Genomic DNA, 21,068 nt, shown 5'->3' on the forward strand with positions numbered 1-21,068 from the left:
CCTATAAAGGCCGCGCGCAGCGTCCGTTGCTCAGTTCCGTTTTGTAGCCCACAATAATACTTTCTGGACTAACTAATCACCCTGAAGGAGCGTAAGCTGCAACAACAAGGGAAGTAGAACTGCGGGGATGGATGGGAAGGTCGATGAGGAATACGTCGGAGGAACATCCCGTCGAAAGAACGTTACAAGGTAAGAAGTAACTTGTTCTTCGAAGGGATTGTGTCCTCCGACGTATTCCTCATCTTAGATAGGCTCCCATAGCAGTATTCTATATTCGGAGGAGGCAGTACTGACTTCACGCTGTCTTCTATTGATGAATAGAATGCAGTACAGCCCTTCCAAACCTAGTCTCTTGACTGGAGGAGGAATCCAGATTGTAAAAACGTGTAAAGGTATGGACAGACGACCATGTAGCGGCCGCACATATGTCTTTAACCGGCACGCCTCTTTTGAGGGCCGATGAAGCTGCAATACCTCTGGTCGAATGAGCCCTAAGGTTTTGAGGGGGCTCTTTCCCTGCCAGTTTATAACATTCCAGAATGGCTAGAATGATCCATCTGGAAATGGTCTGCTTAGTTATTGGTAACCCCCAGCTTGTGACCTGTGTAACCTACAAACAGCTGGTCTGCCTGTCTTATCCTGGCTAATCTACTAATGTAAAAACTTAAAGCCCTCCTAGGGTCTAGCCTGTGTAACCTCTCTTCCTCTTTCCCCGGGTGAGGAGGAGGATAGAAAGATGGTAGGGTAATCTTCTGAGTGATATGGAATTCAGAAACCACCTTTGGGAGGAAATTAGGCTTCACTTGCAGGACAACTTTGTCTTTGTGAAAGATTGTATGAGGGGGTTTACAAGAAAGAGCTTGTAATTCGCTCACCCTTCTAGCAGATGTAAGTGCTATTAATAAAACAGTTTTAAGGGTAAGGAATCTTAACGAACAAGAATGGAGAGGTTCGAAAGGTGTACCCATCAGGAAAGTTAGTACTAAATTTGAATCCCATAGGAGAACTTGGAATGGTCTTGGGGGATAAACATTGGTTAACCCCTTTAGAAACTGCATTACCAAGGGTAATCTGAAATAGGATGGTTCTTCCGCAGTACGCTTAAAGATGGATAGCGCTGCGAGATAGCCCTTAATGGTGCCAATTTGAAGGCCTGAATTTGCCAAATATAGTAGGAAGGACAAAACCATTGGTGTACCACATGAAAATGGGTCGATATTCTGTTCTCTACACCAGCTGCGGTATAAAGACTTTGTTTCTGGCCTCCTTGCCGAAAGCAACACCTCCATATCATCATCAGGGAGGTCCCAATCCTTGTACCTCAGCCTTTCAGAAGCCAAGCGTGAAGGTTGAGGGTTTTGATGTCTGGATGGAGAACCTGACCTCCCTTCTGTGAGAGTCGGTTCTCTCTGAGTGGAAGTCGAATTGGAGGGCAGATGGACAAGTCTAGAAGGTCCGGGTACCACGTTCTCTTGGCCCAATCCAGGGCAAATAGGATCATGGTTCGCCGGAATCTTCTCAACCTCCTGATCATTTGAGGAATGACAGGGACCGGTGGGAACGCGTACAGAAGCGGAAACTCCCAGTCCACTATGAACGCGTCTCCCAGAGCTCCTCTCAGGGGAAATTCCCTTGAGCAGAACAGGTCGCATTTCCCGTTTAGGCTGGTGGCGAACAGACCTACCTGAGGGGTTCCCCAAAGGGCGAAGATCTCTTGAAGGACTTCCTGAGCTAGCTCCCACTCGTGGGAGACTGTGTTCTGCCTGCTCAGAGCGTCCGCTGTCAAGTTCTTCTCTCCGGCTAGGTGAACTGCCGATAGAGAGATTCCTTCTTGGATTGCCCAAAAACCAGAGCTGCATCGCCTCTCTGCACAGGGGTAGTGATCCTACGCCTCCTCTTTTGTTGAGGTAATGCATGGCCACCGTGTTGTCCGTCATTATCAGGACGTTCTTCCCTTGTACAGCTGGCAGGAACGCCTTCAGCGCATGTCTGATGGCTCTCAGCTCTAACAGGTTGATGTGTAGTCTGGACTCCGATGGAGACCAACGACCGCTGATGGTCAAGTCGTTGGCGTGGGCTCCCCACCCCGTGAGTGAGGCATCCGTGACTACTGTTATCTCCTGCCAGGTTTGCCAAAACTGTTCTCCTTTCAGAATGTTCTCCTGACAGGCCCACCACTGAAGGTCTCGAGCCACCCTGCCGGGAACCTGAAGAAGATCTGTCATTCTCCCTGAGAATTGTGACCACTGAGTCCTCAGTGCCCACTGGAGGGATCTCATTCTCAGGTGAGCATCTGGCACAAGGAAAATGCAGGATGCCATGAGGCCTAGCAACCTCAAAAAGTCGAAGGCTGGGAGACGTTGGGCATGCTGGAACTTGGTAACCATCTGTAGAATATCTTGAGCCCTCACCTCTGGTGGCAAGGCTTTTCCCAGGGAAGTATCCAGGATCGCTCCTATGAACTGGAGTCTCTGCGATGGTATCATTTGTGACTTCTTTAAATTGAGGGAGAAGCCCAGTCTGTGAAGGAAGTGGCACACATGATTTAGCTGGATCTGAGCTTGTTCCGGAGAAACAGCCCTGATCAGCCAATCGTCCAGGTAGGGGTAGACGTGAATCCCTTCCCTCCTTAGACTTGCAGCCACTACCGACATTAACTTGGTGAAGACCCTCGGGGCGGAGGTCAGCCCAAATGGCAGCACTCGAAATTGATAATGAGAGTTGCCAATTGCGAACCTCAGGTATTTCCTGTGTTTGAGATGGATAGGCACATGGAAATAAGCGTCCTGAAGGTCCAGAGATACCAACCAGTCCTGGAACTGAAGGGCCTGGAGGATCTGAGAAAGAGTGACCATCTTGAATTTGTCTTTTCTGAGGAATTTGTTCAATTCTCGCAAGTCCAAGATGGGTCTCAGTCCTCCGTCTTTCTTCGGAATGAGAAAGTAAGGGGAGTACCAGCCCTTGTTCCTCTCCGCTACAGGTACCGGTTCCATGGCACCTTTCTCCAGCAGGTCCAAAATTTCCTGCAAGAGGAGCGGATCTCGAGCTTTCTGAGAGCTGATCCCCGGTGGATGACTGAGGTATACGTAGGAAAGGCAGGCAGTAACCTTGGGCAACTGTTTCCAATGCCCAAGCATCTGACGTGATAGCCTGCCATACCGCCAGATGTTGAGTCAACCTGCCTCCTACAGGTGTCCTGTGAGGGGAGTCCTCAGAGTGGTCTTGGGGCGGCTGATGCAGATGCCGATGGTAAAGAGGCACCTGCTGTTGCTGCGGCTTTTGAATATCTACCCCGTCCACCTCGGGTAGTTCTTCTGTGACCCCTTTGAGCCGGTCGTCCTCTACCTCTTCCGAATGCGGAGTAGAAGCGAAAGGACTTGCCCCTCGCAGAGGTTCCTGTGGGACGAAAAGGAGTCTGACGGATTGCAGCTCCTAGGGATTTTGCTGCTGCTTTTGAAGTTTGCAGTTTCTCTAAACTGTCATCCGCCTTTTTCCCGAACAAAGAAGAGCCATCGAATGGCATGTTCAAGAGCCTGGCTTGCACATCTGGGGCAAAACCCGACTTTCTCAACCAAGCAAATCTCCTGGTTGATGTACTTGCCGCCATTGCTCTGCTGATACGGTCAGCCGAATCAATGCCCGTCTGGAGGGATTCGCACATAGCGTCTTTACCGTCCTGTATAATATTCAGGAACGCATCCCTTTCTTCTCCCTCCGGGATGCAGTCAGCCGCTGTAGAAGCACACTCCCAAAGTGTATGGCTGAACCTAGCAAGGGTGCAAGTAGCATTAACAGACTTTAACGCCATGCTACATGCTGAAAAGACTTTCTTTGCCATAGCATCATATTTTTTATCGTCCCTGTCCTGTGGGACTGTAGGATAAGCCGTCTTGACATCGGTAGAGGATGCTGCTTGTACCACCAGACTTTCTGGGGATGGATGTTTAGACAAGAACTCTGGGTCTGTGGAAGATACCCTGTACTTTGTAGACAGTTTTTTATTTACTGCTGGTATTACATCTGGGGTTTCCCAGTTTGTCATGATCTTTCTCTGAAGAGCTTTATGAAAGGGCACCACAGGATCCTCTTGTGGGCCTTTGTCAAGAATATCCGTGAGGTCATCTTGTTGGAAAGATTGTGAAGGTGCAGACCACCCCATGAACTCTGTATCCTGGCCATTAAGGCTCTGTAGGGGGTTTCAGCATGCTCCCCCGGGTCTGGCTTAGCAAACTCCACCTCAGGGGAAGTGTCTAACCCACTTGCCTCATGTAAAGAATCATGAAGATCCTTTAATCTGCGCTCTTCAGAGGAAAATTCCTCTCAAACTGGGGTTACAGGTCCCTGTAACTCAAATGTGTCTTGTTCAGACAAATCACCCTCTTCTAAAATTGAGGATATAGTTCTCAATTGTTCTGAACTCATAAAGGGAGTAAATCCCATTTCCAAGGCAGAGGGTGCCGAACTTGTCATTATTGGCCTCGAAAACGTCGATGTCGTCGACGCCGAAGGCTTCGAGCGTGGCGTCGAAAACAGAGGTGGAGGCCTCGAGGACCTCGACAGAATTGGAATTCTACTCGACAATATCGAAGCCATCGACGTCGAGGGCCTGGGGATAGTCACTGGATGTGTGGTAACCGTGACTTTTCTTGGCGTCGGCGTCGAGTCGACAGACCCGTGTGTCGAAGGTCCCCTCGACAACGGCGTCGAAGACATCGACCTCGACGGGACCTTCGTCGACGGCGTCGACGGAACCTTCGAGGAAGGTTTGGAGGTCATAGTCCTGCTCGAGGGTTCGAGACGCGCTCGAGAGGTTTCTTTCGCCGGGTACTGCGACTCGCGGCGTTTTTGACCTTCGGGTCTTTCGACCAGAGCATCGCTCTCGGCAGTCTTCGAGGGGGTCGAGGCCGCTTTCTTGAAGACTCATCATATTCTTTCGGAATTCCTCCCATTCAGCCCGGGAACTATGTTTCGTGGGGCAAGGGATTCTTTTTGGCGAAACAGAGGAAGAGGAAGACAGAGAAGGGGATCTTCGACGTCTCCTCTTCGAGTGCTTCGATCTCGAGGAGTGATGAGACCCACTCCGAGACCTGGAGCGCGAATGGTGACGAGGAGACGAATGTCTCGACTTCGTCGACGAAGAAGAAGCTTTAAAAGTCTTACCTTTCTCCAGCTTCCCCCTACGCTCCTTCAGGGCTTTAGCTGTCATGGACATACAGTCCTCGTATTCCGAACAATGGTGTTCAGCTCCCAAACACCACAGACAAATTCTGTGAGGATCGGTCAACGACATCTTTTTCCCACAATCTCGACATTGTTTGAAGCCGGATCGAGGAGTTGTCGGTTCCGACGAGGAAGCCATCGAGTACGGGTCGAATAACTCGAGGTAAATAGGATTAATCTGACTAAGAACTGAGCAACGGTATTCCGAGGCACTGAGTAAGCGCGGAAAAACGGAACTGAGCAACGGACGCTGCACGCGGCCTTTATAGGCAGGATGACGTCGACATCGATACGGCGGCTGCCGAGGGACATCGACTCGGAGGACGTCGACGCGCAGCGCCCTCTAGAGAAAAAAATTTACGAGGCCAGCAGAGCTGGAAGGAGATATCTAAGATGAGGAATACGTCGGAGGACACAATCCCTTCGAAGTGTTTTTACCAAGAAACCTTGCGTTTAAGTGTCTGAATACTTGCCATTGTAGACCTTTGTGTAACACCCTTACAAGCTATTCACTATACATAAAGGTAAGTAAACAACCCAGCGGAAACCTAACTCCACGGTCTGGGGCTAACCATAAATATTAGTACACAAAAGGAGAAAAGGTACACAACCTTTAGTCTGATAAGTTGCTCATCTGTCTAACAGAAGATGATTTATAAAAAAAAAGGAAAAAAAAAAACCCTTACAAGCTCACATTCCCTCTTGAGATAAGCCTGGCTGCTCGGCTTGCTACCAAAAATTGTGTGGTACACACTTATACCAAAGGTTGGTTTTGCTTACACCTGTAGTCATAGTTGTGTGTAGTGGTGCCAGAGGATACTGCATGCAAACCCTGCCTAACATGTATCCCTTCTGAGGCTTGTGGAATCGGCTTAGATCACATGTTGTGCATAGATTAGCGAGCAGTGTTAGGAGAAGGTGGTGCGTTGTGAGAAGGTTCATGGGCGAGCAGATGTCTTAAAAACGCTTGTCCCACCTGTGCATCGGTCTTGGAATGTGGGTCAATGCAGTAGTGCTGAGTGAAAGTTTACTGAGCTCCATGTAGCTGCTTTGCAAATGCGGTCTAGGAGGGCATTTGCAATAAATGCCAGAGTAGCTCTTGTGCTCCTTATGGAGTGAGCTCTTGGCATGAAGGCGATGTCTTGTCTGACAGGGAATAGCACAGTAGTATGCACCTGACTATCCATCTGGAGATGGCATTCTTGGAAATGTGCTGCCCTTCTCTGCCTGGGGCAACGCAGACAAACAGTTGGTCTGTTTTCCTTAGAGGTCTAGTAGTCTCGTTTACATAGTAAAGGACCACGCTACTTACATCTAGTGTAAGGAGTTTTACCTCAGCTGAGATTTTTGGGTTCTGGAAGAAAGCCGGAAGCTCAATGAACTGGTTCACATGAAATTTTGATATGAACTTAGGGAGAGAACCTAGGATGAGTACGTAACACCCGTCTGTCTTTGTATATGACAAAGAAACGATCCTGCACTGAAAATGCTTGCAATTCACTAACTCTTCTTATGGAAGTCATAGCCACTAAGAAGGCAGTCTTGTAAGTCTGGTGTTTAAGACTTGACTTGTGCATCGGCTCGAAAGGGTTCCCATGAGCTTATCAAGTACTACATCGAGATCCCATCCTGGCGGCGGGTTTGAAATCGGAGGGCGGACTCTTTACTCCCTCCATGAATGCCTTGATGACCAGCACCTTCCACCATGATACTTTATTGTGGGAGGTGGTGGTACTTTATTGTGGGAGGTGGTGTAGGCTCACAAGGTCGCCAGGTGGAGTTGAATACTAACCCGGAGTCTAGCAAGTGGAGCATGTAATTTAGAATGTGGGATGGGGCACATTCTATGGGGTTAATTTGTTTAGACTGGCACCAAATTACAAATCTCCTTGACTTGTTGAAATAACACTGTCTAGTCGCACAACACCAGTTTGCGCAGATGCCGATACCAAGGTTGTCTTGCCCACATAGGAGCAACTAGGATGAGCTTCACTTGTTCCTTGTGGATCGTGTTCACCACCTTGTTCATGGGACGAGTCGGTGGGGAAAAGCGTAAGCAAATTTCCCTGACCAGTTCATCCATAGGGCATTCCCATTGGAGCCTGACTGGGGAACCTGGACGCGAAGTCTGGGCATGGACTTTTTCGTTTGTAGCGAACAAGTCTATTGTGGGGAAACCCCATTGAGAGAAGAGGTGCTCTACGACCCCAGTGTCTAGTTGCCATTTGTATTCTTCTGGTAGGAGATCTCTGCTCAGTGAGTCTGCCAGAGAGTCGAGTTCCTCTGGATCGTGCTTTGACAATAGGAATATTTTCCATCTGAGTGCCCATTTCCAAATGTGTTGCGCTAGCTTGGACAGATTTGGAGGACGTGTGCCCCCCTGTTTGTTGATGTAAAACATTGCTGTAGTGCCGTCGGTGAGGACTTGCATGGACTGGTTCGCTAGGTGAATCTTAAACCCACGAAGGGTCTTGAACACCGTCAGAAGTTCCAGTAGATTGATGTGGTTCTGCGCCGTAGCACGAGTCCACAGACCTTGTGCTGTGTGATGAAGGTAATGAGCCGCCCACCCGGCGAGTGAGGCGTATATTGTGACAATCGCTTGCACTTCCGCATCGTGGAAGTGTTTTCCCTTCAACAGATTTCCTCTTGTCCACCAGCAAAGGTTTTGTACTAATGTTGGCAAAATACCCACTAGATCGTCCCACTGACCGCTTTCCTGAGACCACTTTTTCCAACCACGCCTGCATGGGTCGTATGTGCGGGCGCGAGTGTGGTGCCAGTTAAATGCAAGATGCCATCATGACTAGCAAACGCTTATCTGGCGGCCAGCTTGATAATGAGGAATTTGCAGTAACACGTTTTAGACTTTTTCCTCTGATGGAAAGACCAACCCCTCTTCTGAGTTCATTACAGCTCCTAGGAACTTTTTGGTTGCGCTCGGCACGATACTTGATTTTTTTCTCGTTTGAGAAGCCCAATTGAAAGAGAAAGTTGATAGTGCTTTGAATGTTTTGCCTGCAAATTTGGGGAGTCTCCCCAGTAATCAAGCCAGTCGTTCCAGTAAGGGTACATTGGGATTGCCTCCCTGCGTAGGAGCGCTGCCACCACCGCCAGTACCTTTGTGAATACCCTTGGTGCGGTTGCCATGTAACCCCCCCCCCCCCGCTTTAGCAGTGGGATTACTTCTCGTAGCGTAGACATGCAGAACTTTTGTGGCTTGACATATTTGTTTGCATGGCGCAAGTCTAATACTGGGCGCATTGTAAGATATTTCCTTTGCACAAGTAAGCAGGTTGAATAAATACCCTTGTACACCTGGTTGGCCGGGACAATTTCTATGGCGTCCTTTTGGAGCAGCGTTGCGATTTCCACGATAAGGATACGTTGGTCTTCCCTCGAGTGGGTCTTCTGGCGCGGGAGGTGGTTCTGGGGTCACTGGACGAGCTCCACACAATAACGGTCCGCTACAGTTGATAGCACCCATTTCTCTGAGGCGATTCCCTCCCATGCTTGGGTGAAGTTTGAAATGTGCCCTCCTACTGGAGAGACATGGGAGGGAACTTGTTGGGGAGAATTCCCATAAAATTTGCCAATTCCTCCCACCTTAGAGACCCCTAGCTCTTTTTGCTGGACTTTGTACTTTTAATTCTATTTTTTTTCTGTGTTTCGTTTCTTTTGATTATGGAGTCTAACCAACTCCGTAGGCATCATCTTTTACAATTGTGTCACAAAGAACCTTCAGTGCAGTGCCACAGGGAAGTCTTCCAGATTTCCCAAGGTTTCAATACCTTCTCTGGGATCAACTACTGTGTCCCAGAGCAGTAAAGTGAAATTGACTTTACTTAGCATTGTACTTGCTAGACCCAGCACACCCGATCTTACAATAGTGTGTTGGAGGGGTTACTTAGTATCCCCTGTGTCTAAATGCTCATGTAACATTTTTTATGTTACCTTTTCCTCAATTGACTGGCTTGTGGCAGTGGATTCGTTTTTAACTACCTTGGTTTGCATTTACCATGACTGTTCGCCGCTCTGGTAAAGTAACTGCGGGAGGCATCTTTTTCAAAATGGTGACGAGCCATCTTTGCTAAAATGGTGCCTGCCCTTTTTTCGCCAGGTCTTTGTGGAAAGGTCCTTCTAGAGAGTTTCTCTGTGCGCCAAACCAGGTTTGGTCTCTGTTAATTTCGCCTTTGGCGGGGTTTCTGAGAGAAACCCGCCTCTGGCTCCAGAGTGTTTGTGGTAGGCAAGAAGTGAGGGAGGTGCCTGAAACTCCCTGTGCTTAGTCTCCTAGGAGACCCAAATGCACTCTGTGGTTATTGGCTGACTGTCCGGCAAGGACAGCCACCCTGTTGGGTGAGTGACAACTAGGCTGCAATGAATGGGAGAGAACTGAATAAAAGGCAAGTCTTTTGGCTTGGAAGACAGAGTCGACCACTGGACGAAGGAACCGAAGAAGAGCTTGAAGAGGACGCCTGCTGGAACTCCTGGACCGTTGGTTTGCCCAGTGAAGCCCTGCTGCAGTGACTACTTGCCAAGTTCACATCGACAGAAGCCCTGCAAGGACGACTTCTCCCTTTGAGTTGGTGGGACCAATCAACTCCCAAGTAAGCCACCTGGACACCCATCTCGGAGCTGGTTGAATTTCATCAGAGTTGCTGCAGGAAACCTTAGAGCTAGGAAGAGGGACACCAGATTGTGTGCGTTGCTTGTAAGATGGCCTAAAGCCCACGTAGCAGGACTGACCAAGCCTGACCCACCCCGCCCCTCTCCCCCCACCAGTCCAGTGCGGGACCTCAGATGTGAGGAAAGTCCACCTTCACAGCCAGGAAACGCGCTTATTGCTATTTGCTGCACCGCACGGAGCTGAAACGCGAAACAGCCACTGAAAGTAAAGTTTGCCGGTTGCCAGTTTTGACAGTGTCAGTGTAGGAGTCCCCCGATGTCCTCCCTCTTGTCCAGACGACTGAGGCCCAGGAACAGTGAGTTCTGCAAAGCTGCAGAGGAACAGAAGTCTTCAGCTGCATCTTTTCTTCTTTACCAATGTAATGTAAAACAAGTCTAAGAACTTACCTCTTACTGTGGAAGTGCTTGTAACTTCTGCAACTCACAAGTCTAATCAGTTTGTGGCCTTACATTTGATTCTTCTTTTTATCAAAGACTCCTAAAAACTTGTGCAAAGACTTTTCCATTTGCTTACCTGAAGTGCTGCATCCTATACAAAGACTTTTGCCCATTGACTTTGGCTTAGCCTATTGAATTGAATGACTCTTAGAGCTATCTGAAAGGATTTGCCCTGCTTATGAATATTTGCAATTTGTGTTCCAATAACCTTTTCCTTTTAACAACTTTTTGAGAAGATATTAATGTCCCCAGCACCCTTGTTACTGAAGTCAATTGTGGGTGTAGGTTGTGTCTGAGTCATCCCAAAAGGGTTTCGTCTGATTCAAAAACTGAGTGTACAGTATTGAAGTATATTTGTGAGTTACTATCTATTGCTCCCTCCTGAAGAAGGCTTTATAACTGACAAATAATTGTTTATGCAAGAAACCTCGAGTGTAAGAGTTTATTTGAATACCTGTAACTGAATCTTTGTGTAACTCCACTACTGCTCACATTTCCCCTATTGAGATAAGCCTGGCTGCTCAACACGATACCAAAACTGTTTAGTACAAGCTTATACCAAAGGCTGGGTTGTCAATACCTGTAGTCAAAGCTGCTTGTAGTGTTCCCAGAGGGTGCTGCATTCAAACTTTGCCTAACAGCACCTGAAGCGGGTAGTCACCGTTTTGGTGGTGTGGTACCACCTTTAGATAAGGACCTGCCCCGGCCACTGGATCTGCGCTGCCCCCTCTGGTAAACTTGTGAGGCCTGCCCTCGATTGTTACCCCAGGATGCTCCATGATTCCGATTGTAGCCTGTACCCCTCTTAATTTCGTCCATGTGAGCGATGAAAATTACCATTGACTCTCTGGCCAGTGGGTTTATTAGTCAGCTGGCCCAATGACTTTAGTGCATTTTATTCTTCTTTAGCAGTTTTCAAAGAGTCTTCAACAGCCTTCCCAAAGAGTACGTTGGGCTCAATAGGCATTAAGCAGCGTGGCTTGCGTCGCTTGCTTGAAGCCGGACTGGCGTAGCCAAGCACGACGCTTAATGATTGTTCCCTCTGCAATAATCCTGTGCGCATGGTCAGCAGCGCCCAGATTACTTTTTAGCATGCAGATAGAAACTGCTCTGCCTTCTGCAGCCACAAAGGCCAATTGTGTCTTAAGGGGTTCAGGGGCTCATGATGAAGCCGATATTTCATCCCATTTATGGCAGTTATAACTCGCCAGAGTGGTGTTAACTATCCTCGCCTGAAAGGTAGCTGAAGAGGCCACTTTCCTCCCCATCGTATACAGCTTCTTGCTCTCCATGTCCGGAGGTGCTTAGGGGTGTTCCCGTTCTCTTCCTTGTTGCAACTACATGCGAGTCAAGTTTGAGCTGTTCCCTGATATAGTGACGGTCTGATTGAGCAGGTCGGAAGAGATTCTCGATGCAGGGATTAACTGCCCACGTCTGGTTAGGCGTTTCCAGCGAGGGTTTTATCTTCCGCTGAATAGACTGCAGGAGGGGAATGAACTGAGTGACAGTCTTCTTATCCCCCAAAATGTTGTCAACAAAGTCTTTGTCTTGTTGAGTTTCCTGCGTTTTTATCTGGAAGTGCTCAGCTGCCTTGATGAGAAGGCTGTTTAGTAGTGGCTGGTTATCTATAGGTGAATCTGCCCCAGGGGGATCCTGGTTGATGGCAGAGTCTGATATACATGTCTGGCTCTTCATCATCACCATAGTAAGGGTCTGCAGCCTCTTGGGTTACATAGAGGTCCTGGGTCATACAGGTCAATGACTGGGGGGGCGGGGTCTTGCTGCAATGGAATAGTTAGGGTAGGGGGCGAGACCTCTTTGAAGGGGGTTGACAAGCAGTGGCTGATACAGGAACCTGAGAACTAGAGGACACTGTTGTGGGTGGGGTGGACTGAAGACTCTGGAAGTAATTAAGGTATTTTTCAAAAAAGGTTTGCCATGAAGTTCATCCTTCTCATGAGCCTATCAATACCCTCACGTCCATTGGGCAGAGCTAGGGATGGACATAGGGTCCAAAGGAAACCCCTGATCCTGAGCAGTGACTGGGACCTGTGGTGAATGCTGGCCCTTTTTCTTTAGGCTATAGACATGGAATCCTGTTTGAAAGTCCTTACCCTTGTGTGGGGACCTATCCTTATGGGACCTTTGCCCGTGAGGGGTCTTAGAAGATTTCTTCTTGGTCTCCCTCCCCTTTATTAGGCCTTCTGGGACGTGTTTTTTTAACCAAATGGCCTAGGCACACCTGTATAGGTTTTTTAAAAACTTTTGGACAAAGAATGTTGAAGTTCACTACAGAATCAGCCAAAGTCTCGTCTACTGACGTGCAACGTTCGGGAATGGATTTAGTCACGACATCTGTTCTGTCTTTCGACAGTCGGGCCGGTCATGTGGCGATTGGGACCTCAAGTGCCCAGAGGACAGTGATTCTACGGACCAATCCCTAGATGTCGTGTTGGACCTTTGTTCGACGAACGTGTCAAGTCTCGGCCGTGGGTTGTGCGCTTAGTGGAAGGGATTGTGAGAGCGCCACTGCTGCCGGGTGTCTTCCCCGTAACAGGCCGTCAGCCTGTCTGTAGGGCCGGGGGCCTGCGCTTGGGAAACCGAAGTATCCCCATCGCACACCGCAGCATTGCTGCAGTTGCTGAAAGTCCCCTCCACGTCCATGGTGGCCTCGACCTGCATGGAGTGGTGGGCCCAGCGCTTGGTTAAACAGGCCTTTAACGTCTTGGGCTTAAAGAGCTTACAGGCTTGACAGCTACCTTCGACGTGATCCCGAGGGAGACAAGGTTGCACACAAGGTGCTTCTCGACCCAAGGGAATTTTTTGTTCCATTTGTTGCACTTCGGCCAAAATTTGAAAGGGGTTCTATCCATAATGTAAAGACACGGCAGCTAGGCAACAATAATGTACGAATAGGGGCAACAAAATTCTGGAATGTACCCCCTTTCCCTACTGTGTGGGCCGGATGGATCTGTCGATGGGAGTCTTCGACGGTCGTTTCTTCACTGCTGTCGGATGTTCGATAGTCAGTGATGTAGAATATAAAGGATAGGAAGAGAAATCTCTAATTTGTATAAATCAATGGCGGTATCCCGAAAGGAGAACTCTGTGAAATAGCGTCCATCTACGATGGCGTAAAAAAACAATCTGAGGGACCTCGACGCGTGAAGGACAATGGGTACAGTGGACACCACAGTAGGTATAATATTACTGGCACGCTGCGTTGACGTCCCTTTCCGAATTTCGAAAACAACTAATACTCCGCAGCTTCCACTAGATGTCGGCCTATGCGCAGCATGTGAATCTAAGCAGATACAAGCATCAGAAATACGATTACGGTGAGTAAGGTATCATATAATATATATGATACCTTACTCACCGTAATCGTATTTCTGATGCTTGTATCTGCTTAGATTCACATGCTGTGCATAGGCCGACATCTAGTGGAAGCTGCAGAGTATTACTTTCTTTTTCGAAACTCGAAAATGGGCGTCGACACAGGGAGTGCCAGTAATACTACCCCTAGTGCGACGTCCACTGTACCCATAATCCCTCACGCATCTAGGACCATCAGATTGTATTTTTTCTGTCATGAGGTAGCATGAGGAGTAGCGCAAGTACAGATTATCCAAGCAGATAGAAAGATAAGACTACAAGCATCCATGCGCCTTCTCTCAGAGGGGAGGAAGGGCGGGTCGCATGTGAATCTAAGCAGATACAAGCATCAGAAATACGATTGCAGTGAGTAAAGTATCCCTTCTGAGGCTTGTGGAATCTACTTAGAGCACATGCTGTGCATAGATTAGCGAGCAGTGTTAGAAGGATGTGGGATGTGAGAAGGGTCATGAGCAAATAAATGTCTTAGAACCGCTTGTCCCACTTGAGCATCTGTCTTGGAATGGGTGTCAATGCAGTAGTGCTGAGTAAATGTGTGAATAGAGCTCCAGGCAGCTGCTTTGCAAATTGTGTCAAGGGGTACATTTGCGATGAAAGCCAGAGTGGCCCCAATGCCTCTTGTAGAGTGGGCTCTTGGCGTAAAAGGCAGAGTTTTTTCAGAAAGGGAGTAACACAGCTGGATACAGTTTATAATCCACTTAGAGATGGCACCTTTAGAGACACGATCTCCCTCTTTGCCTGTAGCTACGGAGACAAACGGTCTGTTTTCCTTAGCGGTCTGGTTTTGTTTACATAGTATAGGACCGCCCTACGCACATCTAGGGTGTGTAGTTTCACCTCAGCCGAGCTTTGTGGGTCTTGGAAGAAAGCCAGAAGCTTGATGGACTGGTTCACGTGGAATTTTCAAATAAATTTAGGTGAGAACCTAAGGTGTGTTCGTAAAATCAGTTTATCTTTATGGACAGTAAACAAAAGGATCCTGCACTGACAGAGCCTGAATTTCACTGACCCTTCTTATAGACGTAATGGCTACCAAGAAGGCCGTTTTATATGTCAGGTGTTTGAGACTGCTTTTATGCATGGGTTCAAATGGTGGGCCTATGAGCTTAGCAAGCACCACATTAAGGTGCCAACCAGGTGGTGGGTTAGAAATTGGAGGGTGAAGTCTCTTTACTCCTTCCATGAAGGCTTTAACCACTGGTACTTTCCACAATACCTTGTTATGCGAGGTGGTGTATGCTGACAGAGCTGCCAGGTGTACCTTCAGTGAATTAAATACCAACCCTGCGGCCAGCAGGTGGAGCATGTAGGTGACTATAGTGGAAGGAATGCAATCAACAGGCTTGATCTGCTTATTCTGGCACCAGATAACAAATCTTTTCCATTTGTCAAAGTAGCAATACCTCGTGTTTGGCTTCCTAGATTCTTTTAGGATGTACAAACATCTCTGAGGTAAATTGAGATGTCCAAACTCTATGACATCAGGAGCCATGCTGCCAGGTTCATTGAGTTGGGTTGAGGGTGCACTGTTTGTCCTTGGTGCTGGGACAGTAGGTTGTACCAGCACAGGAGTCGGATTGGTTCGCACACCGCTAGTCTGCGTAGGTGTGGGAACCACGGTTGCCTCGCCCACATGGGAGCAACGAGGATGAGCGTCATCGATGCCCTGTGCATCTTGTTGACCACTTTCCTCATAAGATGGGTTGATGGAAAAGCATAGGCAAACATTCCAGACCAGTTCATCCACAGGGCGTTCCCCTTGGAGTTTGGCTGGGGGAACCTGGATGCGAATTCTGTGCATTGCCTGTTTTCACCTGTGGCGAATAGGTCTGTAGTGGGGAAACCCCACTGTGAGAAGTGGTCTTCTACAACTTCTCCGAGTAGACACCATTTGTGTTCTCTTGGGAGGGGATCTCTGCTTAAAGCGTCCGCTTGCGAATTGAGATCCTCTGGAACATGTTGAGATGACAGCTAAATGTTCCGTCTGACTGCCCATCTCCGAATTTTCTGGGCAAGCTTGGACAGATTTGGTGAACTAGTCCCTCCCTGTTCGTTTAGGTAAAACATCGCTGTTGTGCTGTGTCAGGATCTGCACTGACAGGTTCAACAGGTGGGGTTCGAACGCCTGAAGCGCTCTGAATACTGCCAGAATCTCTAGCAGATTGATAGGATTCTTGGCTACTGTGTGAGACCAGAGACCCTGAGCTGTGTGGTGGAGGTGGTGTGCTCCTCACCCTGACAGGGATGCGTCTGTAGTGACTACAGCCTGTACTTCTGGATCGTAGAAGGGTTTCCCCTTTGATAGGTTCTCTCTTGTCCACCAGTGAAGACTTTGAACAAGTGTTGGCGAAACGACCACTAGATCTTCCCACTGACCATTTGCCTGAGACCACTGTTTCGCCAACCATTCTTGCACAGGTCGCATGCGCAGGCGCGCGTGGGGGACCAGGAAAATACATGACGCCATCATGCCTAGCAAACGCATCGCTTTGCGCACCCTTATCTGGCAACCGGACTTCTTTCCTCTGATGGAAAGGGCAACCCCTCTTGAGTGTCTAAGACAGCTCCTAAGAACTGTTTGGAGGTGCTTGGCACCAGACTTGATTTTTTTCATTTATGGAGAAACCCAATTCGAAGAGGAGGTTGATCGTTCTTTGAATGTTTGACCTGCAAATTACTGGGGTCTCCCCTGTGATGAGCCAGTCGCCCAGGTAAGGGTACACTGGTATTGCCTCCCTGCGCAGGTGTGCCGCTGCCCTTGAACTGGTAGTACTGACTGTCCAACTTGAAACGCAAGAATCTTCTGTGCGCTGGGAACATGTAAATATGAAAATAGGCATCTTTCATATCCAATGTTGCGATGTAATCCCCCTTTTTTAGGAGGGGGATTACCTCTGAGAGTAGCCATGCAAAACTTTTGGGGCTTGACATACTTGTTTGCAGGGCGCAAGTCTAATACTGGGCGCATTGTCAGATCTTTTTTTTTTTGGCACAAGGAAGTAAGTTGACTAAATACCCTTGTTTACCTGGTTGCCCGGGACGAGTTCTATTGCGTCCTTTGCTAGAAGATTGACGATCACCTCGAGGAGAATATTCTGGTGGTCCAAGGAATGTACTTTTTGACGTGGGGGGGTGGTTTCAGGGACGCTCGAGCAGTTCTATGCAGTATCCTGCGGACACTGTGGACAGCACCCATCTGTCTGACGCGATCCCTTCCCAAGCTTGGGTGAAGTTGGTAATGTGTCCCCCTACTGGGGATGCGTGATAAGGGACCCAGAGCGCGGCGTCACTGTTTAGCGGGAGGCGTGCTGCCTCTGCTGGGGCTGCCTCTAACCTTACCACGGCCCCTCTGTTTTCTCCGTTGTAACTCTGGGTAGTCTGCTGGTCGTTACCCCATGATGTACCCTGTCCCTGTGTATAATTGGAGCCCCTTTGGGAATTTTGGCCGCGTGGGCGACGAAAATTACTATTCCCTCTTTGATGAGGGGGCTTATTTGTCAATTGTCCCAGGGAATTCAGAGTATCATACTCGTCTTTGGCAGTCTTTAATGCGTCCTCAACCGCTTGCCAAACAGAAGATTAGGTTCCACCGGCATGTCGATTAGGGGTGCCTGTCTTTCGGATTTAAACCCTGACTGTCTTAACCACGCATGCCTCTTAATGACAGTGCTGTCTGCTATGAGCCGGCCAGCGTTGTCTGCGGCGTCAAAGGTTGTCTTAAGGATGCAACCGGACACGCTCTTCCCTCCGACGCGATCTGGGCCAACTGACCCTTTAGTGGTTCCGGTGCGGAGACAATGAGGGCAGCTACCTGCTCCCAGTGGTGGCAATTGTAACTTGCCAGCAGAGTGGTGGTGTTGGTAATCCTTGCTTGGTAAGCGGAAGTGGAGGCTACCTTCCTTCCCAACCCGTAAATTCTCTTGCTCTCCTTGTCTGGGGGGTGGGGGGGCCTCAGAGGGTGATAGAGACCCCGCCCTCTTTCTGGTGTTTGCCATTACCAAGGAGTCGGGCTTCAGTTGACCCCTCATGTAAAGTGGGTCTGACTGGGCGGCCCTGAACAATCTCAATTCTGGGGTTTACGGCCCTGGTGAGATTAGGAGTGAGACGGGAAGCATTAATTCTCCTTTGGATGGACTTGAGAATTGGGATGGCATGAGCAATGGGTCTTTTTCCTCCTACTAGTTCTTCTGCAAAGTCTCTCTCTTCCTGCGCCCCTTGAGTGTCTGTGCGGAAGTGCCCTGCAGCTTTTGACAAGACCTCAATTAGGAGGGGCTGGTTATCTACTGGAGAGTCGGTAACCTGAGGTTCTTTGCTAACAGGAGAGTCTATCCTGTAGACCTCTGCGACGTCTTCCTCCTCCCCATCTTGGCCCTTGTCATCTCCATAATAATCAACCCCCGTTTGGTCATCCAACATTACTAAATCGGTATCCTTATCACACTGTTGAGGATCTTCATCATACTGTTGGTAGGGTTGTATGTAGAAAGGGTCTGAACCCAGGCCCTGAGTTGGCGTCCCAAACCGAGGTTTTTTACTAAGGGGCTGAGGGTCTCTGGATCCTGAAGGAGTAGCGTTATCTGGGGTATAGCTGAGGAAATGTTCCGGGTTTTTAGAGTAGAAATCAGCCAGGGAAGACATTCTCCTCATAACCCTGTCTATTTCTTCACTGCTCCATTCTTTGGAGCTGGGAATGACGACTTCCTGAGAAGTCTTTTCTTCTATAACGGTCTTGGACCTAGGGGCAGAAACAGGGGTCTTGGATTTTTGTTTATCTGAAGACTTCTGTTTTGCCTATGTGTCTGAGGTGCAGAAGTAGGTTGAGAAGACTTTCTGCTTTTTACCCCCATTCCCTTGAGAAGAAGTGTTTCCCTGATGTTTTCACCTTCTGAGCTTTTCGACGCCTGGCGGCAAGATTCGGGGTTACTCTCTCTACCGAGTGTGCACGTCAGCACTCGGAGGCAGACGCCGCACGGGCTGCCCGAGCCGACTCCTGGTGTGCGGCCTGGGGGTGCAGGTCGGCCTTGTCTTCTGACAAACGTACCTCCGTGACTTGGGGAAGCGAGGCACTCTTGGCAACTGTGGATGGTTGCCTTGTGTCATGCGGCGATGTCGTTCTGCAACGCCCAGGACACACCGGATTCGTGGACCACTCTCTTTGTGCCTCTTTCCGATAACTCGACACGCGTATCGAGTCTCGGTTGGACTTACAAGTGTTTATGTGTAGTAGTGGTGTGGTTAGCGCTCGTGTCGCCGGGTGTGTTCCCCATAACTGCCCTGTTCGTCAATCTTGCGAGGTCGGGGACTTGCGCGTCTTTCAACACCTGTGCCTGCGCCGTCCGAAAGTACGGCGTCGCTGCCATCACTGAAGGCACCCTTCGCTTCCATGGCCTCTAGTTGCCTGGCGTGGTGGGCCCAACGTTTGGTCGAGCGGTCCTTTAGTGTTTTCGCCTTGAAGAGGCTACACGCTCTGCAGTTCGCCTCGGGGTGATCCCTCGGCAAGCAGAGGTTACAGGTGGCGTGTTTGTCAACCCAAGGATACTTGCGGTTGCACTTGGGGCAAAATTTAAATAGAGTGCTCTCCATATGCACCTATGGGAGCGGGCTGGCGTGTGTAGGAAATAATAAGAGTGTAGTTATGTTTCCATCCTCCAACTCTCCCTACTTGCAGGGGCCGAGGCCAGAGGCCTTCCAAAGCCCGGGCCGAGGCCAGCGGCCTTCCGTGGCTCAAAGTCTGTCGTGCAGCTCTCGATAGTTGTTTGTTGTTCGGACCGGCGCCGATCTTCGATGTCTCGACGTGGGAGTGAAAGAACCGGGAAATTAATATTGATTTTTTGATTAAATGGCTGAAAGCCAGGGAACTCTGAGCAATGCTTCCGACCAGTATGGCGGAAAACAAACATTCTGAGGGTCCTAAACGCGTGAGGGATCATGGGTACAGACGTCACACTAGGGATAGTATTACTGGCACGCCCTGTGTCGACGCTCATTTTCGAGTTTCGAAAAACAAACTAATACTCTGCACCTTCCACTAGATGTCGGCCTATGCACAGCATGTGATCTAAGCAGATTCTACAAGCCTCAAAAATAAATAAATATATATATATATATATATATATATATATATATATATATATATATATATATATATATACATACACACACACACACACATCTATCTCAAGTCAAAAATAGGCAATTCCAAAACAAAACTGAATACCTAGTTTCTTCCCCCTAAGCATTACCCCAATATAAACAAAACAAACAATCACTCACCTGCACTAGCTGTTCTGTGTGTTGGTGAAGCTCTTCCAAGATTGGCAGTGTCTGCTCCGGCAAACAGTGCTCGAGAATCCGTTGAATCACTCTGCAACCGTAGGGGTGCGTAGACAAAGCAAACACCTGGAGGAGGGTACAATCCTTCCATTATTACACTAGAATAGTTTATAGCGGACCATAATTTTATGAAAGGCTAGGTAGGTTGCAGCAAACAAAAGCTACATTTACTGCCGTGCTAAATCCAGCAAGGAGAGCTCGTCTTGTTCCCTTTGTGAAAATGCAAACGCATTAATCCAGCACTTCGAATTATGTCCATTTAGAGATTTCACAATTGTACAATTACCTTAAATTGCATTGACAATGTTAAAATGTATACTCTTATAATACATGGCAGCCTGCAAAATATGTATAAAATCTGGCAATAATGTTCTTATTGCAGGCTAGTTGGGACATTACAACTGACCTGTAATAAGAAAATGACTAATCCGTTATTGTGCTTCAGTTGTGATGTCACAATGCCTGATGCAACAGCTAGCACAGAGAATACTTCCAGCTGTCGATACAGCACTCAAAACAGTGACAAGCTTTTTAAATTCCTTGCTTGCAAAACATTTTTCCGTGATACTTTACAGCCATTAAATGAAAAGGAACTGTTTATGGTAGAATGTTTAGATTGTGCACCAATGACTAACACATGCAGATTCCTACATGTCATTACTTATTTTATTCCACAACATGAACATTTTAATAAGCATTTTATTAAATTGCTTAAACTATTCTCTGCAAAACATTAGAATCTGCATATTACCTTTTTAAACCCAAACCGATTCTACACTTATCACAAGGATAAGCAAATGGAAGATCTCCGACCTTGTATTAAGAGGTCATGTATTAAAGGAGATGACAGTGTGGCCATGTATTATAAGGATGGCCACGTTGCTCTATCTGGTGATGAAACTCCTTGGTGACTTGCAATATCCTAATAACGTACAGCAGGGGGTAATTTATCGCATATATTAGACAAAGGGGATCTCTCATTCCAACAAACTTTC

General features: G+C 48.3%; 1 protein-coding gene across 16 annotated transcripts in view; it reads right to left on the bottom strand.

Annotated features, from left to right (window-relative positions):
• Positions 1-21,068, bottom strand: part of PUM1 (pumilio RNA binding family member 1) — a 1,312,543-nt gene that overhangs the window by 188,269 nt on the left and 1,103,206 nt on the right. For all 16 annotated transcript variants that reach the window (XM_069623037.1, XM_069623034.1, XM_069623036.1 and 13 more), the window contains one exon: positions 20,014-20,139. In XM_069623037.1, coding sequence (XP_069479138.1) covers positions 20,014-20,139 — 126 coding nt within the window. The remainder of the gene's footprint in view (positions 1-20,013; positions 20,140-21,068) is intronic.

Source organism: Ambystoma mexicanum, chromosome 11 (genome assembly GCF_040938575.1).
Source record: "Ambystoma mexicanum isolate Mex_15411 chromosome 11, UKY_AmexF1_1, whole genome shotgun sequence".
Classification (NCBI taxonomy): Eukaryota; Metazoa; Chordata; class Amphibia; order Caudata; family Ambystomatidae; genus Ambystoma; species Ambystoma mexicanum.